General features: G+C 39.8%; 1 protein-coding gene across 3 annotated transcripts in view; it reads right to left on the bottom strand.

The window, feature by feature from the left end:
- The window catches only part of CCDC171 (coiled-coil domain containing 171), a 253,621-nt gene extending 226,738 nt beyond the window's left edge, over nt 1-26,883 (bottom strand). For 2 of the 3 annotated variants that reach the window (XM_079790672.1, XM_079790674.1), the window contains exons 1-5: nt 26,658-26,883; nt 20,697-20,837; nt 15,061-15,196; nt 7,543-7,717; nt 1,634-1,824 (exon numbers count right to left, since the gene is read on the bottom strand). In XM_079790672.1, the coding sequence (XP_079646798.1) occupies nt 1,634-1,824; nt 7,543-7,717; nt 15,061-15,196; nt 20,697-20,740 (546 nt within the window). In that variant the 5' untranslated portion in view covers nt 20,741-20,837; nt 26,658-26,883. Of the gene's footprint in view, nt 1-1,633; nt 1,825-7,542; nt 7,718-15,060; nt 15,197-20,696; nt 20,838-24,815; nt 24,914-26,657 lie in introns of all 3 variants that reach the window. The other variant, XM_079790673.1, reaches the window with a different exon arrangement.
- Nucleotides 26,884-27,995: the final 1,112 nt, after the last annotated feature.

Here is a 27,995-nt window from a genome sequence, read left to right as displayed (position 1 = left end):
TTAAATATATAAAATGCAGGTTTCTTGAGAAGCCAAATATTCTAACCTATAAGGTTCAAAACTCGGTCCCCATTCACACAAGGAGAACGATTCTGTGGTTTTTGAGAGAGAAGGAAACCTCCTGTGTCCATCTAGCAACAGCATAGAGCTGTGTGCTAAAGATTACTCAGGTTTTTCACTAATGGAAAGCTATCACACGAGCCTGGAGGCCTTTTCCCCTTAGGGCTAAACAGCGACTCCTACTCAATCCCTAATTTCCCAAGGGTCTCTGTGCAGATCAATTCAAAGCCAATGGCCTAAAATCAAAGCAGAGTTCTCCTACCAAGCAGCTGTTCAAGATCAAGTAATTTCCCTAGCTGGTTGGCTCAGTGAATAGAGTGTCTGCTTGCAGACTGAAGGGTCCCGGGTTTGATTCCAGTCAAGGGCACATGCCAGGGTTGTGGGCTCGATCCCCAGTAGGAGGCATGCAGAAGGCAGCCAATCAATGATTCTCTCACATCATTGATGTTTCTATCTCTCTCTCCTTCTCCTATCCTCTCTGAAACCATTAAGAATATTTTTTTTTTAAATCGAGTAATTTGAGGTGCAGAATGACTGACTGTAAGGAATGCTGCCACCCGTTACCTTCTTTCCCCATAGTCCTAAGACATTTAAGTGGGGAAAGTTATATAGGGCTACTCAGGGACCTGTAGCACCAGTCGCCACCTAAACTTTCCCTATTAGAATAGTAATGGAGCCCTTATAGATGACAGGCACCATTCTAGTAACAAACAAGACACAAGCTATGACTATTGCTATAGAAGAAAACAATAAATCTGCTGACAATGTCTGGGAATGTTTGTGTCAAAACTTTGTAAATGGTTTTGTAAAATTATCTCTAGTGAAGATTTATTGCCAGGATTCTGAAAAGCCATTTATACCAGTGTTAAATCTAGAGCACTTTTATCATGTTCATTTGTTGTTGTTGTTGTTGTTGTTGTTGTTGTTATTTAAACTGGTACTTCAAAAATATGGCAAATATAGATAATGATAATTCAAAATCTACTTCTAAGTGGCTAGCAACCTCAACCTTAAACCATACTTTTACTTTGGAGAGTACAAAGGAAGAAAAAGCGGGGGAGAATGGGAGAGAATAAATACCTCACAATAATTTTAGTAAAAGGTCATCGAATTGCTTATACATCATATCCATATAGAATGAGCTCTGTATAGATAATAAAGCATATATCAGACACATACTTTTCTATATTTATTGTATATTCAGACCAAATCTAGAACCTACATTTCTATATTCAAAATTTTCATGCTATTGAACCAAAAAGGTTGTAAGTCCTTATATTCTTATAAAATGCCTATATGTGCTTATTTTTAAAATTTTTATCACAGATTTCAAACTGTTTTTCACAAAAGAAACAGTATACATATTAATGTATTCTAAAGCATATTACAAAGGAGACCTGCAAAAATGACCATAAAGGGAAAGAAGAAAGAGAGAGAGGGAGGGAGGGAAGAAGGAAATCAGCTTTCCTAGCCTTCTGGTGTTATCTTCCTTTCCAAGGACAACATCAAATAATGTGTAACACATCTCAGTGAATATTATATACAGCGAAATTCCTTTATAAAAACATTTTACCTGTAGAGTTTTCTCTAGTATGCTCTTTTCTTTCAAAAGTAAGTCATATTCTTGATTGCAATTTTGAATTATATTGTCTCTTTCTTCCAAATCATGTTCAAATCTTCTGCATTCTTCTTTCCATTTCTGCTGGGAAATCTGAAATGCATTCTCAATCTCTTTTGCCCTTCCTTGAAGTTCTGTATTCTGAGCTATTAAAAATATAAACGAATAATAGGTATATTTACAACTATAAATTAAATCCCTAGAGTTCAAAACCTAGGCCTTGGAGCTGATTTCATTTACAGCACTATCTTAGGACAAAGCCTGAAACCACTGCCCACCATTAAACTCTTGAAAAGCTCACTGTCCCAGAACCAGGATTCTACCATTTTTCTGTCTCTTCTTCCCCTCCACACAAAGGTGGTTTGGCCATGAAATGAGATGACATATTCCCAGAGACATGCCCAAGTGTAAGTGCTCCTCTAGCACCAACTGCCACTCTTTTTCTCCTATTCAAGAAAATAAGTAAAATGTTTTTTAAAAAACACTGTGACATATAGGGCTACTCTTTTGTTTTGTTTTTTTATGTTTTTATTGATTTCAGCGTGAGAGAGAGAGAGAAGGATGGAAACATCAATGATAAGAATCACTGATCAATTGCCTCCTGCACACCCCCTACTGGGGATCAAGCCCGAAACCTGAGCACGTACCCTGCCTGGGAATCAAACCTGGTTCAGAGGTCGACGCTCAACCATTGCACCACACCAGCCAGACTAGGGCTACTCTTTTTAAAAGACTTGATAGATTACAGATTTTGACATTTGACTATTGTAACACATCTTACACATGCGACTGTCACAAGATTGAGATTGGAAACCACTGCTACAACCCTTAGAACCATAGTATTTACTCCCCCAAAATTAGGCTCAATCCCCTCTCATCCTAATATTACCTTCACAATAACCAATACTTCTCCACTAGGGTTTCAGCATCTAGAAAAGAAATAAAGAAAGGCTTCCAGGTCTGACTCCATCACCTACCACCTGATTAAACCCCTCTGACACTCAGAATAAAATGCCTCCTAGTTAAATTTTTATAAAGATCAAATGAAAAAATATGTACAAACACACTTGTGAAACAAAAAAATGCCACAGTTCATAGTACTGTTTTTCAATTATATTTGTATTTTGAATGGATCATATATCTCAAAGGTTCAAAATTCAAAGGTACAAATAGTGCAAAAAGCCTCCCTCCCATCCAGTTTTTCTCACTGCAAGACATTATTCCACGGTCTAGCTGCCCATATTGCAGGTAAGAAGTCTGAGGCCCTTATGATTTCTGTTCCTCTGCATGTGGCCTATTTTTCTTCCCTTTTCTTTTCATTCCTTTTCTCTTTGAATGTTCTGGTATCTTTCCTTTGTCTCTTTTTCAAAATTTTTATAGTGGGTCTATTTCTTTCCAGTGTGGCAAATAATCAATGGGCCCTTTCAATCTGGAAACTCAGACATAACCTTTAGTTCTGAGATGTGTTCTTAAATAATTTCATTGATAATTGATCCCTCTCTTTTCTCTCATCTCTTTCTTTCAATATTCCCTATTATTCAGATTGGCCCTCAAATTTTCTTTTCTCTACTATTTTTCTGCATCTGTCTTTTCACACTAATTTCTGGGAGATTTTTTTAAATGTGTTTTTATTGATTTTAGGGAGAGAAGAAGGGAGAGGGAGAGAGAGAGAGAAGCACTGATGTGAGAGGGAAACATCAATTGGTTGCCTCCCACACACACCCCAAGTGAAGATTGAACCCGCAATCTGGGCATGTGCCCTGAACCAGCGACCTTTCAATACATGAACGATGCATAACCAACTAAGTCACAATGCCAGGGCTTTCTGGAAGTCTCCTTCCATCTTCATCTTCCAATGTTTCTATTGACATTTATAATTTCTGATTTCAGATTTTTAATTTCTAAGAGCTTTCTTTTTTATGGGATCTGGTTCTTGCCTCACAGGTGGCATATAATCTCTTTTAGCTCTAAGGATATTAATGCTACCTGATTGTTAAATCTTCTCCCTGAAGAGTTTCTGATTCTTTCAAGTTAATTTTTTCTCTCCATTCAACTAGTAGAGGCTTTCCCTAAGTATCTGGTAATTCTTGGTTGTTTGCTCTCAATTAGGAGTAACTATAGGGTGACACAGTGTGGAGCTTAACACCTGTGATCTTCACTGGAGGAGAATCTGGCTGGGCCACAGATCAGTATCATTAGTTTTTTTTTTTATGTGGCTTGGTCAGGTGACCCACAGACTAGTCTTCCAAGCTCCCACATGGAATGCAGAAATCTGGTGAAGCCAATAGAAAAAGGAAGCTGGGAGAAATAGTTCCTCAATATTCAGCATTGAATATGATAACTTCCTGTTTTTCCCAGTCTTGAGACCCTCTATTTTATCATTTCCAGAGATTAAGCCTCCCGAGTGGTAACAATCCAGAGTAGCATGCTAGTGGGAAGGGGACTTAAGAACAAACAGCTACTTCCAATTCCTAATCCCAAAGATGTCTGGTGCTTCCAGTTCATAAGACTTTTTTTAAAATACATTTTTATTGATTTCAGAGAGGAAGGGAGAAGGAGAGAGAGATAGAAACATCAATGATGAGAGAGAATCGTTGATCCACTGCCTCCTGCACATCCCCCACTGAGGATCGAGTCCACAACCCGGGCATGTGCCTGTCCGGGAATCAAACCATGACCTCCTGGTTCATAGGTCGACGTTCAACCATTGAACCACACCAGCCGGGCAGTTCATAAGACTTTTGACTCTCAAACAAGTTGTCTGCTAGCTTTCCCCACTCCTGGTTTAGGATTCTAACATCTCAGTCTGCTAAATCAGTTATCCCTCATTCATTTGCTTTCCAGCTTCCAAAACTTTCTTTCTTGTCGTGTCTCAATCATTATGGGATTATATTTTTTAATATCCCATAACTGCATTAGTTTGTTTTAATTTTTCAAAATACAAAAACTTTGAAGTATTATACAGTGAACACACATAAAACTATCTAGACTCTATGACTGCTAATATTTTACTATATTTGTTTTATCACACATTCATCTATGCATCCATTCACTTACCATCCATCAAACCATAATACTTTTTATGCATTGCAGAGCAAGTTGCAAATATATTTCACTCCTAAATAATTCAGCATTCATATTTTTAATTAGAATTCAATATAGTTTCACTTTTTTGAAGGTAAAATTCATATATAGTGAAATGCTCATCTCTTAAGTATACCATTCAAAGAGATTTGATAAATGCCTACACTCATGGAACCCAGACCCCTATCAAAATATAGAACATTTCCTTTACCACAGAAAGTTTCCTCATACCTTTTCCCAGTCAATCCCTACTGCTAACCCATCCCAGGGGCAACCACTGTTCTGATTTCTTTTTCACCAACAATTAGTTTTCTCTGTCCCAGAACTTCATATAAATGTATTCATGCAGGATGTCCTCTTGTATATAAACTTCATTCAGCATAATGGTTTTGAAATTCACTCATGTGATTGCATGTATCAGTAACTGGTTCATTTTTATTGCTGAGTAGTATTTCATTGTATGAATATAACAAATTATTTCTTCATTCTTTTATCAATAGATATTTACAGGTTGTTTTTTGTTGTTGTTTTTTCCAATTTGTGGCTGTCATAAAAGAGCTACTATGAAAATTGGTGTACAAGTCAAATGTTTCTCAGGGAGAAATACCAAAGAGTAAAACTGCTGAGTCATAGGATAATGATATGATTATTTTAAAAGAAATTGCCAGTTTTTTTCCAAAGTAGTTGTACCATTTTACTCTTCCACTAACTATAAAAATTCCAGCGCTCTATATCCTCATTAGCATTTGGTACTAACAGTTTTTTTCAGTTAGAGCCATTTGATGGGTCATGTAGTTATAGTCACAGTGGTTTTTAATTTGCATTTCCCTAATGAAAAGTAAGGTTAAGCATTTTTCATGTAATTTGTGACCATTTCTCCAGTTCCTCTATAACATGTCTATTGAAATTATTTTACTTTAGGCAAGTAACTTCCCTGGACTTCAATATCCTCATAATTAAATTAAAGCCATTAACTGGTATATCTAGTTCCTTGCAATCCTTTTATTCCTAAGTGGTATAGTTATTAAATGCCAGAAGTAATCAAAAACACTTCTGAGCAATGTCAATAACCCAAGACAGCTGGCCAAGACTAGAGTACCTAACTTTTGTAATAATTATAACTTAACATTTGTTTAGCCTCATGCAGTAAACAAAGCACTTTCATTTTCTTATTTCATCCTTAAAACAACATAGGTTCAAACACCAGTAAATAAGTGGTAGAACCAGACTCAAACCTAAATCTTCCGAATTCATCTTCAGTGTTCTCTTAGTTAACACCTGCTGTGTACAAAAATATTCACAGCAACATTATTCTTTTTTTAATATTTTTATTTATTTTTAGAGAGAGAAGGGAGAGGGAGAAAGAGAATATCAATGTGAGAGGGGAACACTGATCAGCTGCCTCCTGCACACCTCCCACCTGGGACAGAGCCGGCAACCAGGGAATGTGCCTTGACAGAGAATTGAACCTTTCCGTCCACCCAACCAACTGAGCCACACCACCAGAGCAACAACATTATTCTTAATAACCAAAACTCAGACATAACCCAAATGTCCATCAATAGTGAGTGGGTAATAAGTGGGGAATATCCACACAATATAATACTAAATATCAATATGAAGTTCATAAAGCATTATGGATGCACTCACAAGTCTAACAATGTTGAAGGAAAGAAGTCAGATGCAAAAGAGTACTCTGTGAGTCCATTCACATAAAGTACCAAAAAAAGGGCAAAATTAATCCTTGCTATTAAAAATCAGGATAGCAGTTATCCATGTAGAAGGACTCTAGTAATTTTATATTTCATGATCTGGGTTCTTAGGATCAGTTTACACTTATCTAAGCACATTTCTTTAAGATATACTTAAGTAAAAGATTTTAAAAGATGGTCATATGCTATATTAACAGATAACTTTTGAGAGTTAAGTCAGCTGCCTTTTTCTTTTCTAGGCACCACACTCTAACCCAGTGGTTCCCAAACTTCGCTAATCAATAAATCACCTGCAGGGCTTCTTGTACCTACAGACTCTCTCAAACTAGAGATTCTAATTCAACACAATATGTGGTAGAAGGCCTACAATACATTTCTTTTCATCTCTATGTGGCCCCGGCCAGGTGGCTCAGTTGGTTGGAGTATCACCCATTACACCAAAGAGGTTGCAGGTTTGATTCCAAGTCAGGGCACATACTTATTATGTTCAGTCCTGGTCAGGGTGTATGCAGGAGGCAAATGATTGATTTCTCTCTCACATCAGTGTTCTTCTCTATCTCTTTCTCTATCTAAAATCAATAAACATATCCTTGGGTGAGGATTAGAAAAATGAAAAGTGCCCTACAGTGGCTCAGTTGAATGTCAACCTATGAACCAGGAGGTCATGGTTTGATTTCCGATCAGGGCACATGCCCGAGTTTTGGGCTCAGTCCCGGTGGGGGGGCGTGCACGAGGCAGAAGATCAATGATTCTCTCTCATCATTGATGTTTCTATCTCTCTCTCCCTCTCTGAAATCAATAAAAAAATATTTTTAAAAAAGAAATTTTTAAGTGGTTAACAGAATGTTGAACCTCTTTTTCCACACATACACAACATAAAAAAAGTAATGTAAAGTAGATAAATGTTCACATAACTGCCAGAAAACTTTATACACACCCACCAAAGTCAAAGGCCAGTCAATGAATCAAAACCTTACCTCTGACCCTATATGGAATGCATAAACACCAAGCAATGATATTCAATGAAGTCACAATTCTTAACGTGGGAAGAAATGGAAATTGTCTTACCACAGAGTTTTTCTTGGATCTTCTGTGCCTCAGCTAACCTTTCTTCAGCAGCCCGTCTTCCAAGACCAGCTTCCTTTCTAGCAACAGCCAGGTCATACTCCAAACTTTGTCGCAATGCTTCTCCTTTTTCAACCTCAGAGCGTAGCCTGGCAATCTGGCCCTCATAGCTTGCCAGCTAAAAGCGAATTTCTGATATCATGAACCAATATTACAATATGTTTCCAAGATTATGAGATCATTAACCCAAAAATTTACATTTCTTAGAAAAACTTGTTTCTATAATATTTATAAGACAAGAATTTATACTTTCTGAAAGACTGGAAAAGAAACACTAGCCTTACCAAATGACACTAGTAATTTTCTTATTTTAGGGAATCCACCAGAGGAAAAAATTTTTAATTCTTATATTAAATTCTTATAAAAATAAAGGAAAATCACAAGTTTTACTCAGATGATAGTTATATCTAAGAAGTGGAAAAAAATGCATGACACAGCACCAAATAAATTGATTAATTTTGAGTTCTCTGTAAAAATAAATAAATAAATAAAAGGCATTGAAAAAATGCCTTCCAATAAACTTCTTTACCAATAAAAAAAAAAATGCATGACACATAGTAAGCACTTAAAAATTCATTCCCTCCTCCTCCCCTCCTAATCTCTAAATGAAATCAAGAAGCAAACTGCATCAATATATAGTTTGGTAAATATTGTCTATATTATTTCTCTTGATTATGAATTTACTAGTAGAGCCTAAAGTAATAAAAATGTCAACTTTGCAGGGGTCTGAATGAACTAATATCTAATTTATCTAATATCTAGGAAGCTAGATATCTAATGACTAGATTTAATTTACCTAATATCCTTCCATGAATTAATGTGACAGAACATAGGTCTGAAAATTAGAACTAGGTGATTTGTAAAGTCCTTTCCCACACTAAAATTCTATTGTCAAATCAATGACTCATTAAATAATATTAAACACTTGCTATGTGCTAAGTACAGTGAAAGATATAAAAACCAGGAATTCAATACTATAGAAAGGCATATAGCATAACTTTTATAAAAGAGGTAAAAATGTTATGATATTTCAAAGAAAAGCAAAATGATGTGTTGCTGGTGGGAAAGAAAAAATGGTAGATCAGAAAGAATGCTAGAAAAGTATCATTTAGGAAAGCTTTGAGCTACTATCAAATAAAAGACACAAGAATCTCTGCAGGACATCAGAAATCACTTAAGTCGCTATTAACATGTAGAGTGTAACAGTTACATTTTTCCACATATAAAAAATAAAATAATTTCCCATCCAAATTTTTAGAATAGCAATGCCTTCATAACACTATACCTGTAAGAATTTATAAATATTTTTCAATAGTAAAAAAAAAAAATCATACAACAACCTTAATTACAAAGTCAATATTACTCTGAGGAGTGAAAGAAGCTTCACATGTTGTTACCCTCTGAGTTGATAATATCCCGTTTGTCTTGCAGCAATTCTAGTACCTGGGTGATCGATTGCCTTTACTAATGTCCTTTTGTTGACAGACCTAAAGTAATGTATATTTTCTTGACTGGACACCAAGTAACATAGCTCTTGGTATCAGAAATGGTCTCAAGATGGGTTTCTAATATTGGGTGGTGAACCTATATGAGCCTAAATACAATGAAGAGCTCTACCTGGAAATGGGATACTAGGGATCCATGAGATATAGTGGGATCACAATTTTTTAAATTATCATGTACAGTTGTTTAGAATAAAGTTAAAGACGAGCCTGTGGGAAATAAAGTAGCAGCTGCATTTGACCATTATGGCAGTATAGTTCACTATAAGACCTTGAGGTAAAAAGGCTGTATCAGAGAATTTATAAAAACAAAATGATAATCTCAACTCAAGATGGTCAGAAAACCAGAGAATTTCTATGTCAACTGTAAAAGAATCTCTTATTTATCATAACCCCAGGACAGACAAGGCTAAGGACTAGACCAAAAAAATCTAATTATGGGAAATGCAGAATTACAAGTTGAATAAAGAGCCTCCCCAAGTTTCTAATGTTAAGATGCTAAGTATCGCCCGGCCGGCGTGGCTCAGTGGTTGAGCGTCCAACTATGATCCAGGAGGTCACGGTTCGATTCCCAGTCAGGTCTCATGCCCGGGTTGTGGGCTCAATCCCCCGTGTGGGAAGACAGCTGATCAATGATTCTCTCTCATCACTGATGTTTCTCTCTCTTCCTCACTGAAATCAGTTTAAAAAAATTAAAGATGCTAAGTATCAATTGGGCATTAGGTAAGAAGGAAGGAGATGGGTGAGGGCTTTTGGAATTAGATACACCTGAAAAATGTAAACTCCCAAATGCCCCCCCTGAACATCCCTTGCCAACAAAAGCAGCCTCTCCTCCCTGTCTGAGGTAACTTGCCTTCCCTTGCTTGAAGATTTAGTAATGACCACACCTGAAGCACGTTTTGTCTCTATAGACACTCAGAACTCTCTTTGCTGCAAGAGGAGAAATGCAAAGTCAGGTCCAGAAGAAAATAGCTTATACAGCAAAAGAACTGCAGGATCTTGATAATCTTTTACTAGCGGGAACCTGCAGAACATATATAGGATTGATTTGGATTTAACTAGCTAGCTCTAACAGTTTGCTTGGATAGATGACTGTAAATTGATTTTAACAACGGCCTACAATCATTTAATGAGGTCAAAATGCCAGTACTTTCCTGATGTAATATGGAGACTTAAGGAGATGGGAGTAGTTTTATTATGAGCAGACCAAAACTTCCCCTTTCCCCTATTACGTCCTCTTGAAGGACCCAAAGGCATTCTTTTCCTAATTAAAATGCTATGAACTGCACTGGAGGAGGCAGCACAAGCATCATTAGAAAGCTCTGGTGGCTAACCTGTATGTGCCAAAGATAATAATGGATGGTGGAGATAATGTGGGATATGCCACCATTGAGATGAACACCCCAATTTCAATTGCAATGATGGACTTCGAGACTGGCAAAGGCCAACTGGTAGCAATTAGCCACTAGATAATGAATGCTGAAGAGCATAAGGTGTAGACTGCCAATCATTTGCGCATTTGATCTCAGATCCATTACCTAACCCCTTCTTTTGCTCTATCCTAGTATTTTACCATAGGAACTGTAATTCCCATGCTCCCGTGCCAAATGGCTGTCAGTAGCTGCATCTCTTTTGAGGTTCCAGCTCCCCATACTTTCTCTCCACATTCCAACACTGACCGAACAACCCCTACCACGGCTCTACTTCCCATAAGACAGCCCCAACTCTGGACTCTGGTAACATTATCTGCTCCCATGGCCCTCTGCCCTAGAGGTGGTGGTGGCTTCCTGCCATTAGTAGTCTCTGGGTGGCTCCTAAGAATCCCTGTTTGGATTCTTAGGTCTCCTCCCATCACCAGTACAATCAATTCCCTCTATTAATGCCCTTCCTTTTACCTGATTATTTGATTTCCAATACTATCCACATAGCTAATAAACATATCCTCGGCCCTTGAGGTTGTTTTCTCACGTAAAGTTCAACACATGCACTAAAACATTCAACAGCAGCAAAATATGTCCCTCCTTTTAAAAAATATATCTGCATTCTTTTAAGTCTGTATCTTCAACCACTATTTTAGAACCTTCTCTCTGGTTCTTCCTTTATGCCTTCTGCAATATGTCTCAGCCTCTAAAAGAAAGATTTTCCACAATTTTTGTCCCATGACCATTTTTGGCAATCTGGCAAAGCCTTCTCAAGGATAAGTAATTAAATGCATAAAAAAAATATGTGGGGGTAACAAAAAGAATCAAAGTACTAGTATAAAAACAAATATATGACATAAAAACAAATTTGTGATACTGTAATTTATATACTTCTTTAATAACATTAAATAACAAGCTCTACTCTTAGGTCTAATAACCACTGTAATTTCAAAGTAGTGACAAGTATAAACAATATTTCCATATATTTGCAATAACTGAATTGTGGTATCTATGATTTCTCTTGATGATAAATGCAAAACTACTGCTAATACTATTATGGCTTGTTGTTAAGAGGAGGACTGGCTGCATCAAATCCTTCATACCTGAAGAAATGTTTAATATGAGTTAGAGATTAATAAAAATTAAAATGTTATTTTCCCCCACCCAAGTACACGGATTCCTTGATTTCTCTGTTTCCGAGGACCTTAGCTTAAGAACCTCAGCTCTTAAGACTGGCTGAACCAGTCAAACAATATCTTCAGTTCCTAACTGCTTGGTCTTAGGTTTCCAGTATCTCTTGGCTAAAGAAAGTTATATTGCTCTTCTTTGTCCTCTCCCATCTGCCCCAATTTTTAAGATCTACTCTCTTAGCAACTTTCAAATTTGCAATATAGTATTAACTGTAGTTACCATGCTGTAAATTACATCCCCATGACTTATTTATATCTAGAAGTTTCTATCATTTGATACTCTTGACCATTTCACCCAACCTCCACACCCGCCTATATTTCTATGACCTTCGATTGTTTGGATTATTTGTTTTTTAGATTCCACACATATTTGTCTATCACTAACTGACATATTTCACTTAGCATAATGTCTTCAAGGTCCATCCATGTTGTTGCAACAGCAAAATTTCATTCTTTTTTAATAGCTGAAAAATATTCCATTGTATGTATATACGATATTTTCTTTATCCATTCATCCACCAATGAACATTTAGATTTTAAAGATATTTTGTGCTAATCTAACAAAATAATAGAAATAGAATCACAGATACATAGAACAGACAGTTGTAAGAGGAGAGGGGCATTGGGGGATTGTGTGAAAAAGATGAAGGGATTAAGTAAACAAATAAATAAATAGCACATAGCACAGACAACAGTGTGGTGTTTGCCAGAGGAAAAGGGGTTGTGGGGAGGTGGGAAGAGGGTAAAGCGGGGAGAGATGGTGACAAAAAGAGACTTGACTTTGGGTGGTAAGCACACGATGCAGTATGCAGATGATGTATTATTAAACTGTATGCTTGAAACCTGTATGATTTTATTAATCAATGTCACCCCAGTAAATTAAATTTTTAAAAATAATAAAATTAAAATAAAGACATTTTGTGCCAATCATCTACCATAATGTGTATTAGCACTACGAATATCTGATAAGGCAAATACAGGGTGTCCCCCAAAAAATGTATACACACTTAAAAGCTGATAGCTCAATTTTGAAAATGAAATATACTGTTATAAACACTGCCTTTATAATCATTCAAAGTGTGTATACATTTTTTGGGACACCCTATATATGTCCTTATTTTGGATGGCTAGATAGTTTTATTCATCTCTGCCTTGCTTTACAAAAGGCATATTTGGAGATTATGCAGTGAAAAAAATTACTATATAAGTAAAATCATCTGAACAAATAATTGAAACAATAAGAATAAATAGTAATATGAAATTGGCATTGAACCAATTCTAATTGCTTATTTTGAGAAAATTCTTTCTTCCCTGAAATAATTTCCCATCTCTTTAATGTGAACACGCTTCAAAACATTTTTATTAAATAAAGACAATAAATAGTGTGTTCTGCTAAGAGAAATCTGATAACTGCAAAAATACATAAAAGAATATTTTTAATGTAAATAAATGATATGATTATCATGACACTAATGTACATTTGGTTTTAAAATATAAGTTTTGGAGATTATGAACAATTAGCATAAATTTAACAAATGCCACTTTATATTCACTATGTAATATTATAAGTAAATAAAAGCAATTACTTCAATTACCTCATTTTAAAATTACCTCATCTGCCATTAAAAATACAAATAAAACAATCATGTATGCGTTGCTTGTTATTTTAATCAGAAACCTCTCACTGTTCCTTAGAGACCCAGAAAAACATCATTTTTCAAACATTTATTCAACACACAGCTGCTGAGGGCCTAAGCCATGTGAGAGACAGAGAGACAAAGCCTGGTCACTGCTTTCAGCTCTCAGGAAGCTTACAGACTAAGAAGAGCAGGTAAGCATGAAATAAATGTTTTAACTCTAAAATATCTGCAACAGCAGCATTTGGAAAAGCAAACAAAGGAGTGATCAGTGTCACCTAGGGAGGCTTTAAAAGGTTTCCTGACAGAACAGCATCAGAATTTAGTAAAAAGGGAAGAAATACACACTGTTTATACTTAAGTGTCAATAAATTATAGCTACTATTACAGTGCACAGGCACTTTATAAATCTGCTTAATTACCACAATAACCTTTTGGGACCAACATTTCAGAATAAGAAACCAGTGATGTACAACTTGCCCAAGGTCACATATCTTATAAATAAAAGGGCCAAGAATGAATCCAAATCTGTGAAAGTCAATATTCTTTTCACTACATAGGCTGCCTAAGCTGAGCTTTAAGAATGAGTAAGATTTAAAAAGAGAAAAAGTAGCAAACAGAAAAAGACAGAAGCGACATAAATGTATAATTCATAAGTTAATTTACAGGAAAAGATAACTACTGTCCTTGGAATATATACATCCTATATAATAAAAACCTAATATGCTAAGTGTCCAACCATTAGTTCAACCATTCAACCAGTCACTATGATGTGCACTGACCACCAGGGGGCAGACACTCCCACCTGTAGGTTAGCTTGCTGCTGGAGTCTGGCCAATAGGGACTGGGTGAGACAGGCCAAACACGCCCGGGAGCCCTCCTGCGGTTCCTTCCCGAACTCAGTCATGCACTGGTGGGGTCCCTCGGCCTGGCCTAAGCCCTCTCGCAATCTGGGACCCCTCGGGGGATGTCAGAGAGCCGGTTTCAGCCCATCCCTGCAGGCCAGGCTGAGAAACCCCACCAGTGCACAAATCTGTGCATCGGGCCTCTAATATACATATAAAATACATATATACATACACACATACTAATAAAATAAAAGGTAGAGTAATATAAAAAATTAAAAATTTATAAATTACAGAGATTAAAAGTTTCATACTCAAATTTCCTTGTTTAAGAGATTGTTGCATGACTGAGACCAAAGAAACCTACATTAAGATTTCAAAAATGTCTAATTTGCAAATCTTTTAGTCACCAATGCTTTCATCAATATTTTAATCAAGATTACCTATTAATTAAGACAACATACAAATAAAGATAATAACTAGTTAAATTTCTACTTTAATACTCCTATACAATTCCACTATATTAAAAAAATCCATTTTCTTTTTAAGTACCTTTTTAAGCACAAAAATGTTATGGTGATAAGTGTTAAACATAGAGTTTGTAATATAAAATGAATTTAATTTTTTAATTCCTCACTTGAGGATATTTTACTTATTAACTTGAGAGAGAGAGAGAGAGAGAGAGAGAAACATCAATGTGAGAAAAACCAATCAGTTGCCTCCTGTACCCATCGGAACCAGGAATCAAAACCGCCACCTTTTTGGTGTAAGAGATGAGGCTCCAACCAACTGAGCCACTGGACCAGCGCAAAATGAATCTAAATTAATCAATTTTTAACATTATTGAATAAGAAAATAAATTCTACCTCTGCATTGTGCTTAGTTGTTATTTCTAATTTTTCTCTCTTAGCACGATGGAGTTTCTTTCTGAAATCAGTAGTAATATCCAATTCTGCTTCACTTTTAAACATTTGTTTTACATCAGGTGAGACATTCTTCAACCTATAAAATGAGATTATAATAAAATAAAATTCTCCATAAGTATATTTCCAGCACTTCTGGTATTTCTAATTACTATTTTTCAAAACAAAACAAAACAAAACACTGAGAACATGATACGGTCCTGTCCCTCCCCCCCCCCCCAAAAAAAAAAAACTTACAATCTAGTAAAAGATGTTGATTGCTAGGTAGAAATGCAAAACAGTATACAACTAGAAACAAACCACTGTCCATTAGAAAATCACCACATTGGTCAAGATTGGTACTTAAGGCTGATCCTATCACAAGCTGGGCAGTTTTGCAAGAGACTAAGTTCTTTCTTTTTTACCTCTTTAAAATATTTTACTTATTATATATGTAATACATATTACAAAAAGAAAAAGTATAGCCCTAACCGGTTTGGCTCAGTGGATGGAGCGTCGGCCTGCGGACTGAAGGGTCCCAGGTTCCATTCCGGTCAAGGGCATGTACCTTGGTTGTGGGCACATACCCAGTAGGGAGTGTGCAGGAGGCAGCTGATCGATGTTTCTCTCTCATCGATGTTCCTAACTCTCTATCCCTCTCCCTTCCTCTCTGTAAAAAATCAATAAAATATATATATTTTTTAAAGTATAAATAAGAGAATATAGATTCATGAATTAAAAGGGCATGCTAAAGCACTCTCTCCCCAAAATTAAAATTTTAATTAAAATAACAGCAAAGGGCCCTGGCCTGTGGAGGTCAGTTGATTGGGTGTTGTCCCCTGCACCAAAAGGCTGCCGGTTCAATTCCTGGTCAGGGCACATGCCCGGGTTATGGGCTCACTCCCAGGGAAGGAGCATGCAGGAGGCAACCCATCAATGTTTCTCGCTCTCCAAAAATCAATTTTAAAATATTTTTTTAAAATAATAACAACAGTAAAGAGAATTTAGAGATATCAACTCACAAGAAAAAAGAACACAGAAGATGAGCCAATAGCAATAAAATATTGAAAGCAGGCGGACAAGTGGTAACTGATGCACGTATGAGAGTTAAATTCAAAGTCAACAGTGGGGAAAGCAACCTGATTTACACCAGAGTCCCAACAAGCTCAGATCATTGGCAACACCTTTGAAAATGGAGGTGAAAACAGAGCCGAAAACAGAACTGGTTCGAAGTCTACCAAATTAATAAGGAGATCAAGTCCTCTACCTTATACACCATACAACTGAGTACCAATCTCTTCCCCACTCTGGCAGGATACTAGGGGTTTATTCCCTGGACAGGATAAAACAGAAGGTCTCTGGATTGGAGACATCAGATACAAATGGGCTAAGCCTTAGTGGTCGGCAAACTCATTAGTCAACAGAGCCAAATATCAACAGTACAGCGATTGAAATTTCTTTTGAGAGCCAAATTTTTTAAACTTAAACTTCTTCTAACGCCACTTCTTCAAAATAGACTCACCCAGGCCGTGATATTTTGTGGAAGAGCCACACTCAAGGGGCCAAAGAGCCGCATGTGGCTCGCGAGCCGCATGTGGCTCGCAAGCCGCAGTTTGCCGACCACAGAGCTAAGGGATCCATACTAAAATCAAGAGACTCAAGTAAAAATGTATATAATAGATGAGAACCCTGGTCTTCTAATACTTCTTGTCTGCCAGAACAATGGCAACCAAGAAGAAATTGGAATGGTCCTCCCTGGATAGTCTAACCAGCATAGTGGAAAGACCTAAAAATGCTGATGCTAAAAGTTTTCCAGCAAAACAGAGAATGCCACAAACACAAAGTTTCACACAGTGAGATTCCAATCATCATTTTACATTTCCACCAGCAGTGTATGAGGGTTTTAGTTTAGCCACCTCCTCGCCAACACTTATTTTCTGAGTTTTTTATTCTAGTCATTCTTGTGAGTGTGAAGCGATGTGTCATAGTGGTTTTAATTTGTATTTTCCTAATGAGTAATGTAGTTGAGCATCTTTGCATGTGCTTTTTTTTTTTTGCCATTTATATATCTTCATTGGTGAAAAGCCTATTCAGGTCTTTTGCCCGTTTTAAAACAGTTTGTGTAGGGGTTTTTTGCCTGACCGGCGTGGCTCAGTGGTTGAGCCTGGACCTATGAACCAGAAGGTCACACAATTCGATTCCCAGTCACTTTAGAATATAATTTGAAAGTTTCTTTAAAAAATTAACGTAAGTTTACTATAAGGTAAAATAATGCTATACCTAAGAATCTACCCAAGAGAAATGAAATCATATATCTACACAAAGACTTGTACACAAATGTTCACAACATAATAATCAAAAAGTGGAAGCAACCCAAATGTCCACTAACTGGCGAATGGGTAACCAAAACATTGAATATGCATACAACGGAATACTATTCAGCATTAAAAAGAAAGTACTGATAAATGCTACACCATAATAAACCTGAAGAACATGCCCAGTGAAAGAAGCCAGACACAAAAGACCTTGTATTGTATGATTCCATTTACGTGAATTGTTCATAAAAAGCCAATCTATAGAAACAGAAGTAGATTAGTGGTAAATAGTGGAGTTTAAATAACTTCATTTACCCAGATTCTAGAATTCTGAAGAGTAACATAGCCATTAAAAATTATGGCAGATCTGCCTTAGTTAGTTTGGCTCAGTGGATAGAGCATCAGCCTGTGGACTGAAGGGTCCCAGGTTCAATTCCAATCAAGGGCACATGCCCCGGTTTCGGGTTTGATCCCCAGTAGGGGCGTGCAGGAGGCAGCCAATCAATGATTCTCTCTCATCATTGATGTTTCTATCTCTCTCTCCCTCTCCCTTCCTCTCTGAAATCATTTTTTTAAAAAAGTTTATAAAAAAAAATGGCAGATGTATATTGATATAGTAAGATGTTCCCCCCAAAATTGAAAGACAGGATACTAAGTAATGTGAAGTGAAACATTTACTCTAATTTTTCAAATATCCTATATAATAAAAGGCCAGGGACCATAAGCACAACGACCAGAATGACCGCATTAACCACCTCTTGATCCCTCCCTCTCTACTCCAACCCTCCCCCCGCTCCCCCCACCGCCCTGAGAGCAGCAGCTCATGGCGGTGGGCAGGGCTACTCGTGGCTCCCTGCGGCAGTGAGCGGGCAGGGCAGGGCGGCTTGTGGCTCGTGGTGGCGGGCGGCGGGCGGGGCAGCGAGCAGCAGCAAGCAGAGGTGAGCTACATGCGCACGATTTCGTGCGCTGGGCCTCTAGTATATTTATACATTTCTATGTTCATAAGATAAGGTACGGACAAGTATGTACCAAAATATTAGTAGTAGTTAACTCAAAGTAATAGGATTATAAGTAGTTCTATTATTTTTCATTTGTATTTTTTAATTTTTCTAAAAATACATGTACTGTTTGCATTAAAATACACACATATATGTATATATGAAATAGAATATCAGAGCAAGAAGGAATCTTAAAGATCCTCTATTTAGCAGTTTTTGAACCATATTCCTCACCTGTGGTGGTGGAGAACAAGCTGATGAGACCTCACTCTTGACCCTTGCCACATTTGATAAAAGAAAAATCCTCTTTGAGATGAAATTTTAGCAAAGTAAAAGGTTTATATCCTATTCATTTATTCCCAACCCTGCTTCAGAAAGGATTTAGAGTAGCTTTCAAAGATAGGTAGGAAATGTTTACATAGCAAACCCTATTTATAGGTAAAGTACATATTAGTCATAGTACTTGCCCCACCCACACATCCTTGCTGAAAGATGGTCTAGATAAGCTCTTCTCAAACTAAATAAGAGCAGGGACTATTCAAATTATTCCCACCACCTAACTCATGATGATTTTTTTAAAATTTTTTTATTAAGGTATTATATGTGTACATATCTTACCATTGTCCCCCCCACCCCACACCCATACATGCCCTCACCCCCCATCATGATTTTTAAAATATATTTTAAATGAATAACTAAAAAAGAAATTTTCAAAACATAAACTATAACCCCAAGTGTTTTATTCTTAGGCTAGAGGCCCAGTGCACGAAGTTCATGCATGGGGGTGGGAGGGGGTCCCCTCAGCCCAGCCTACACCCTCTCCAATCCGGGACCCCTCAGGGGATGTCCGACTACTGGTTTAGGCCCAATCCCTGGGATTGGGCCTAAACCAGCAATCGGACATCCCTCTCACAATCCAGGACCGCTGGCTCCTAACTGTTCACCTGCCTGCCTGATTGCCCCTAACTGCCCCTCCACCCCACCCCCCCGCCAGCCTAATCACCCCTAACCGCCTCTGCCTACTGGCCTGATTGCCCCTAACTGCCCCCCCTGCCAGCCTGGTCAACCCCAACTGCCCTCCCCTGCCGACCTAGTCACCCCTAACTGCCTACCACCTGCTGGCCTGGTCATCCATTACTACCCACCTCTGCCAGCCTGGTCGTTGCCAACTGCCCCCCTCCCCCGCCGGCCTGGTCGTCCCTCACTGCCCCCCCCCCCCCGCCCCGCTGGCCTGGCCGCCCCATGCAGCCTGCTGTTTGGTCATTTGGTCATCCCTCACTAACCACCCTGCCAGCCTGATCGCCCCATGCAGCCTGCTGTTTGGTTGTTACTGTGAGGGCATCCTAACCAATTTGCATATTGCCCTTTTATTAGTATAGATTCAACAAACAGAAGATTACTCTGTTACACAGTTATAAAAGTTTCTGAACACTTACTTTCAATTTCTGTACTTACTTATTTGTAACCACACTTTGGGTTGCACTCTACAAGATGGCTCATTTTCATATTAAGACTCGGGTTTTTATACTATTCATATTAGAGGTGAATAAACCAAAGGTAGGCACGTCACCCAAAAGCAGATATCAATGGCGCAAAAAAAGATGAGCAGTAGCAATTCTTACAATGTAAACTCCAAGTAAAGAAGCAGTTAGTGCCTGGCCAGCATGGCTCAGTGGTTGAGCATTGACCAGGAGGTCACAGTTCGATTCCCGGTCAGGGCACATGCCCATGTTGTGGGCTCGATCCCCAGTGTATGGCACACAGGAGGCAGCCGATGAATGATTCTCTCTCATCATTGATGTTTCTATCTCTCTCTCCCTCTCCCTTTCTCTCTGAAGTCAATAAAAATATATTTTAAAAAAGAAGAAGCAGTTAGCAACAGGAGCTTAAACTAAAAGGGTGCTACAGAAGTCGTGGACCAGAGTTACGGCACTGAGGAAAGCGAAGGATTAGAATCAGAGAGATTACAGTCAGCCAAAATAATCACCACACACAAATGTGAATAAGCATAAATATGAGGAAAAGATTTAGAAAGGTGAGAGAGAATAAGCAAATATGTAGGGATGAAAGAAAGCGCAGACACTTTGACTTTTGTGGACCAATTAACAAAGGAGCACAAACTGCAGCACAAGGTCTCCAGGGGCATCCTTCCTGCTCCTCCAGTCCCATGAAATTCCTACTCCCCTACCATACCATGAGAATTCTTAGTCAGTCCCTCCAACTGACTTCTCCCTGTGCCCTGCAACCAAAAGCAATCCTCAACTAAAGAAAAAGACTGGAGGCTTACCTTTGGGTATCAACAGTAACATTACTTGAAGTGTTTAAACTCATGGTTAAGTCTTCCAACTCTTTCGCGAAATACCTCACTGTTATTGATGATTAAAATTGTCCAAGATGTCTGTGACTTACAGGTCAGATGGACTAAAGTCTGTTAAAATAGTAAACAATACAATGGTTATATATGTGAATCTGAGACTATGGGTGATTTTTCTTTTGTTCTTCGACTTCTTTGTATTTTTAAATCATTATCTATCAAACATATACTTATATTTTTAAAAGCCATGATGTTTTATTTCTTTTTTAAAAATTAGAAGCAGCCCTAGATGGTTTTGCTCAGTGGTTAGAGCGTCGGCCAGTGGACTGAAGGGTCCTGGGTTTGATTCCTGGTCAAGGGCATGTACCTGGGTTGCAGGCTCGATCCCCGGCCCCAGTTGAAAGAGGCAACCAATCTATGTGTCTCTCTCACATCGATGTTTCTCTTTCTCTTTGTCTCTCCCCTCCCTTCCACTCTCTCTAAAAATCAATGGAAAAAATATCCTCGGGTGAGGATTAACAACAACAACAAAATAATAATAATAATAAAAGATTAGAAACAAAAATGACAAAATGTCAAAAAGATGTTCCTTCTTTTTTTATTATATTTTTATTGATTTCAGAGAGGAAGAGAGAGGGAGAAAGATATAGAAACATCAACGATGAGATAGAATCATTGATAGGCTGCCTCCTACACGCCCACAATGGGGATCAGCCCACAACCCAGGCATGTGCCCTCACTGGGAATCGAACCATGATCTCCTGGTTCATAAGTCTACACTCAACTGCTGAGCCATGCCAACTGGGCAAAGAGGTTCCTTTTTGTAAGAACAAGGCAATGCTATTAGATTATTTTCATTTTCAAATAAAAATAAAAAATTATTGTTAAGAAATAGTGACAAATCCTTCTTGAACTGGAAAAGAAATAGGTAGTGCCTATCTGTAGGGCATAAAAATCAGTCTGAAAGAAAATGAAGTCCAGGGTTATTTTGGGGTTCCCAAAGGTTTTTGAATAAATGAAATATTTTTAATGCAATGTTACAATCAAAGACCAAAGTATTCCCAAATAAAAGATCTCATGGTAATTTTCAAAGGCCTTCTCCTAAGGCAGGGGTGGGGAACGTCCGGCCCACGGGCTGTATAAAGCCCCCGAAATCCTTTGGTCTGGCCCTGCCAAGGCATTAGGGGTAAATTAATTAAATGTTTGACCAGATATAGCAGGCTAATTTTTAAGCTGATAATTTTGTATGGCCCGAGAATGATGTTATAAATATCCAAATGGCCCTTGGCAGGAAAAAGGTGCCCCACCCCTGTCCTAAGGGATTGAAGAAGAAAGACAGAGCATTAGTCCCTTACACTGGCCTTCTCACTGTGGGACATACTCCAAATTATAGAGAGCCAACCACTTAAATTACTTAACTATGGTATGAAGGAGTCTCTGGGTAAACATTTTAAACAGAGAGATAACTATAATTAATTAAGTCCACACTGGCACAAATATCAAGATCCCACAAGTATCTCCCCAGCAGAAGTCCAATATCCTAAGAGAAACAATGGGCTTTGGACTGAGAGATCTGAGACAGGATTCCAATAAGTATTTTACAAGTATGTGGCAGTGGGCAAGTCACTTCAGCTCTCTGAGCCTGTTTCCTCAACCATAAGCAGTGGATAACTACATCAACCTCACTCATGCATTTGAAATTTAAGTACATATGGCACATATACAGTGCTCAGTAACTATCAACTTCTATTACTGAACACAGAACCTCTGAGAAAACATAATGATCCCTGACAAAGGAAGGGTGTAGGTGATACAGGAGGTGATTTAGTCTGAGGGAAAGATGTAATAAAAGAATTGTTTAGAGAAATTGTGGGTGTATAGGGATATCTAGAAGACCAAAAAAAAAAAAAAAGGCTAAATTGTTCTGTCCCTGCTCTCACAATCCTGAGAGAGATCATTGAAAGAAAAGAAACTCAAATAAGCCAACTGGGATGTAGATTCAACCATGGTCCTGAAAACTAATGGTTCCTACAGATAGACACCAAGGGACCTTTAACACAGTGGTTCATGTCACTGACAGCAGAAATCTAACCCAGGACAAAGAGGACGTAATTTTTACCAAGATCTGGTTGTGGGGAGAGAAATTCTAGTTCTCCAGGCACCTAACAGACTAAGTTGGGGAATATGGCAGATAAACAAATACCACTGTCATTCATTTATTGAGCACCTACTACAGTGCCAAGCACTGTAATTGGTATTTTTTATATAGAACTCTGATCCTTACAACACTGTAAGGATGCAAAGATGTAAAGATGATCCCATTTTCAACAGAGAAAACTAAGACTCAGAGATCAGAAGTAACTTGCCAAAAGTCACGTAGTTAGTATAGGACCAAGATTTCAACTCATAACTATCTAACTCAAAAGCCCAAGCTCTTTGTACAAGGCCACAGCTGATACATACAATTGAACCATAAGTTCTTTTATCTACGGTTTATTACCTTTACTTCAAGTATAGAAACTCTTTTGATTCAGAAAGACTAAATGACTTGCCTAAGAGCAGTCAGCTACTAAGTGGGGGACACTTAGGTCTTAATCAAGCTTTTCTGATACTGAACCCGTCTTTTTACCTTACCACATGCCTCCAGCGGTCACTCCAGAGAAACTCCCTTCAGAATAGAAGTTCAAAAGTTAGAACTTACAAGCAATGTCCAAGGCTCAAAAGCAGGTATATAAAATGTTTTTGTGAAAAGATTAAAGACACACGTGTGTGCATATGTCACAACAGGCACAAACAGAACCTCTATCTCACAGGCAAATAATTTACACTGTTAGGACCTTAGTAATGTCTGTTGTTGTTTTGTTTTTATCTTGGGCAAAGAAGTGTGGGAAGAGTTTACCAAATTTTAACCAAGTTGTGTCAATAAAGCTAAAGTGAAGAGAGTGATTATTTTTCAGTGCTTTATTTTGGTATCTAACATCTACACATCTGAGCGGTCCTCTGGAAAGTGTCTTCTATAGCTCAGGAGCATGTTTCATCGATTTCCAGATCATTGATACAGGTGATGTAACAGGTCCCCACCACTGCCCCTTGGTGTTTCTCTCTTATATAAACCCCCCGCTTCTTTCTTTCAACTTGTTTCTAACCAACAGAAGATGGCAAAGATGATGGAATACCACTCCCGTGAATACCACACTATGTTTTATAAGATGCTGTCTTAAGCAGAATGAAGTTACAATCTCCTCCTGGCCTTCAAGAAGCAAACTGCCAGGCTGTGAACTGCCTATGGAGAGGGCCACATGGCAGGGAACTGCAGCAGCCTCCAGCCCACAGCCAGGGAAAAGTCAGATCCCTGTCATACAGAGGCCAAGAGGAAAGAAATCCTGTCAACAACCCGAGTGAACTGGGAAGCAGATGCTTTTTTATTTTTTTAATATGTTTTTATTGATTTCAGAGAGAAAAGGAGAGGGAGAGTTAGAAACATCAATGATGAGAGAGACTCACTGATCAGCTACCTCCTGCACACCCCACGCTGGGGATCGAGCCCGCAATCCTGGCATGTGCCCTTGACTGGAATCGAACCCGGCACCCTTCAGTCCACAGGCCGACGCTCTATCCACTGAGCCAAACTAGGGCGGAAGCAGATTCTTTTCAGTCAAGCCGTCAGATGAGAGCACAGCCCAGCTGGTGCCTTGACTATAACCCAGTAAAATGGACAGAAGGCCCACCTAAGCTGTGCCCAGACTCCTGACAGAAACTGAGAAATAAGAAATGGGTGCTGTTTTCAGTCGCTAAGTTTGTGGTAAGTTATTATACGACAATAGAAAACTTATATGAATAAGAAGCTTGAGAATGCTCTTGTAGGGTCAAAAAGAAGAAGAAGAAAAAAGAAGTTGAGTGAAAGGTAAAATAAAAAAATGAGTTCTCACACTAGCCCTGCCTGTGTGAGTTTATACGTCTCTTTGTGTTTCTATAGGCTAATTTCCTTATGAATTTAAATGAGGGAGCTTGTATAAATCCAATCTAAGGTAACTAGATGAAGAAACTAGATGATCATGAGCAGTATTTACAACAAAAAGAAACACAAAATACCAATGAATAAAGGCAGGCCCTGGCCACTGGATAGCTTATTTGATTAGAGCATCATCCAGATATGCCGAGGTTGCAGGTTCGATCCCCAGTCAGGGCACCTACAAGAAGCAACCAATGAATGTATAAATAAGTGGAACAACCAATCAATGTTTCTCTCTCACTCCCTCCCTCTCTCTTAAAATCAATCAATAAAAAAAATGAGTAAGGGCAAGCCACAAACAGTCACAAAATCTGCACAGGAGTAAACGTGTCTATAGAGAAGAAAGCAAAGGGAAATAACAAGGCTGCCTTGGACAGAACCCCCCAAAGAGCCAACAGATGTTTCATGAAAAGCATGGCAGGCGAATTTGAGAGCAGCAGATGAAAGGAGGAGAAGTCTGCCCATTCCAAGAGCTGGCTCATGAAACAGGCCTATGATCAGAGCCTTGAAAGAATAGGACAGTCTGCCTCGTGAACTTTCAAAACTGGCCTGCCAAGGTCCCCTTCCCTGACAGGAACCCACACTACAGAGCAACTGCCGGGGATTCAATGAGGCTTTAAATACCAAGTCCATCCTCTTGTTCTGACAAATAAGGAGTCTATTCCAGGAAGGGTTTTTCGGGGCTGGGTGAAAAAAAGTGAAGAGATTAAGGGGGGGAAAAAAACCCTCAAAGACCCAGACAAAAGTATGGTGACTAGTAGAGGGAAGGAGGGGGGGAGGTAGAAAAGGGTAGAGGGGGGATAAATGGTGATGGAAGGAGACTTGACTTGGGGTGGTGAACAGACAATATAATATACAGATGATGTGTTATAGAATTGTACACCTAATACCTATATAATTTTATTAACCAGTGTCACCCCAAGGAACTCAGTAAAAAAGAAAAAAGGGAATCTATTGCCTAGGGCATTTAGGTGATTGGCCTGAGGTGTCACAGCTAATAGTCTATGCCAGGACTTATATAGAAAACTCCAGACTTAAAACTAGCCCCTTCACCTTTCCTCTTCGGTTGCATTGCCTTTGTTTCCTCTTTATTTCAGGGGAAAGCATGTCCATTTCCCGATCTACCATCGTTTGGTTGTTACTAAGCACTAACTGTTGCATAAAACAAGTGACAAAATGGTGGGCTCTTTTCTCCAAGACTATAAAACTATAAACTGTCACCTTATAATGTATTAAGATGTGGAAACCAATTGAAATTGCTTTTCGTGCAAAGTATCATTTGAGATCTGCTGCAAATGAGGAAGTGTGTATTCTCCTAGGAAAGTTTTCATAGTGGAATAAAGAACACTCCAAAGGAGGCCCAATTCCTGCAGACTGTTCACAGCCCCGGGAAAAGAGCCGATCGTCCTAAGTCTCTCGGAGTGCTTGAGGGGAAGCAGCAGAAGCTGCCGGAGACAGCCTAGCACAACTCGTTCTCTCCTGTATCAAACATCCGTAGGATCCAGTGTGTGGCTGGCATGTTTTTTTTTAAAAAGAATGAAAAAGACGTGGCCCCTGACCTCGAAGGGCTGATTCTCGGGAGGTTAGGCTCCGCAGTCGTGAGGTGTAAACCTAAGAAGCTCCAAGCCCAAGCCCCTGGGGGTCCCACCCTGGGGGTCCCACCCTCGGGTCCCCGCCCAGTCCCCGGGGAACTGCGGCAGCGGCAGCGGGCAGGGATGCTCCGAGGAGAACTGCCTCCCGGCGGGCGGAGAGGCCCAGCCCGGCGGGTGGAAGGCGTGTCCCCACGGAGGACACCAACACCCCCGAGATGGTCCCCAACTACCCTGGATCTCCCTTGGCACCCCCTGCAGCCCCCCATCCTGTGCCTCTCTACACCTCCCGCCCCAGTCGTTCACCTCGAAGACCTCCCACCCCGCGGTTACCTCCGGGGGCTCCCGTGGTCCAGACCGCACACCCAGGACCCCAGGGGCAGCTTCCAATCTCAGGCCCGGGCTGGTCGCGGGGGTCAAATCAAAGCAAAACCTGTTTGAACTGGACTGAGTCTAGGACCCGGGGATGGTGAACGGATAGCAAAGGTGGGCTGAAAGGGGACAAACCCCCTGGAGACGGCGTTGACAACGGCCACTTCCGGAGACTCCACTCCCCTCCCCTCGCTGAGCTTCCCAGGCTTTCGCCCGCCTCCGGCCCGCCCCGCCGCGGCCCCCTCTCGCCCCGCCTCCCGCGGCTGCAGCTCCGGGAGACGCACGCGGAGAACGCGGGGCTCCGATTGGCAGAACCGGGCCGCGGGCGGCGCGGCGGCGCTGGAAGGCGAGCCCGCGCGTGCGCCGTTGCTGGAGAGCGGCGCCCCCACGCGCTGCCTCCCCGCACGAAAATGCCCGGACCCGCGCTCCAGGGTGGTGGGCTCAGCGTGGGGGACCCGGGTCACAGTCTCAGAATCCCCACAGAGCCCCCTGAAAAAGGCAGATTTCTGACCCCCCCTTCCCACCGCCCCCTGAATAAGCATCTAAGGTCGGATCCGGACCCCGCATTTTAAAACTGGCCTCCCTGCTGGTCCTCAGAGCCGGGGCATCCCCTCGGGGTCCGCGATCCGGCTCCGAGCCCGAGGGAAATGCTCCCCGCTCGCCTTCTGCACAAGCGGCTTGTTCCCCGCAGTTCAGACCGCTCTCCGCCAGCACCGCGCTTTGTGTCCCCTCCTCCCATCCCCATTGTATCCCAGCTTATGGTTGTAAATGGGGCCAGAAGAAGGCGGGTCAGGGCGCTGGTGCCGGGGCAGCGCCTTTCGTTATAAATATTACATAACGAGGTACCTCGCAAAAAAAAAAAAAAAAAACGACCTTGGATCCTTACAGCATGTGCAACGTCTCTCCTATCCCCCTCCTCCCTCCCCCAGCTCCAAGCACACAGACGCACTCATACACATACACACCCGCCTTCCTCTTGTTGATAATTATACTTTGGGTTTCTCCCAGTAGCTGCTGCACAATCTGCTGCCCCCTCTGGGAAATTGGAAAACCAAATCCTCTTTTGTTCCTTGGCTTTGGAAACTCGATTCCCCAAAGAACATTGCAAATTGACGGGAGTTAGATTAAGCATTTTATTTTCACCACCGTCACCTCCTCTCCAAAGAAGGTGCCTAATGCAAAATGAGCCTTCAATGCTAAAATTGTTCCCAGTTTATTGTAATCAACCTGAAATCAGGTGTAGGGGACCATCTTTCCCGTCTCCCTGGGGAGAACCAACAGCCATAAATGCGAATATAA

Source organism: Cnephaeus nilssonii (assembly GCF_951640355.1).
Source record: "Cnephaeus nilssonii genome assembly, chromosome: 14".
Classification (NCBI taxonomy): domain Eukaryota; kingdom Metazoa; phylum Chordata; class Mammalia; order Chiroptera; family Vespertilionidae; genus Cnephaeus; species Cnephaeus nilssonii.
The sequence above is the reverse complement of the archived record's forward strand: the minus strand, read 5'-3'. Positions and strand labels throughout refer to the sequence as shown.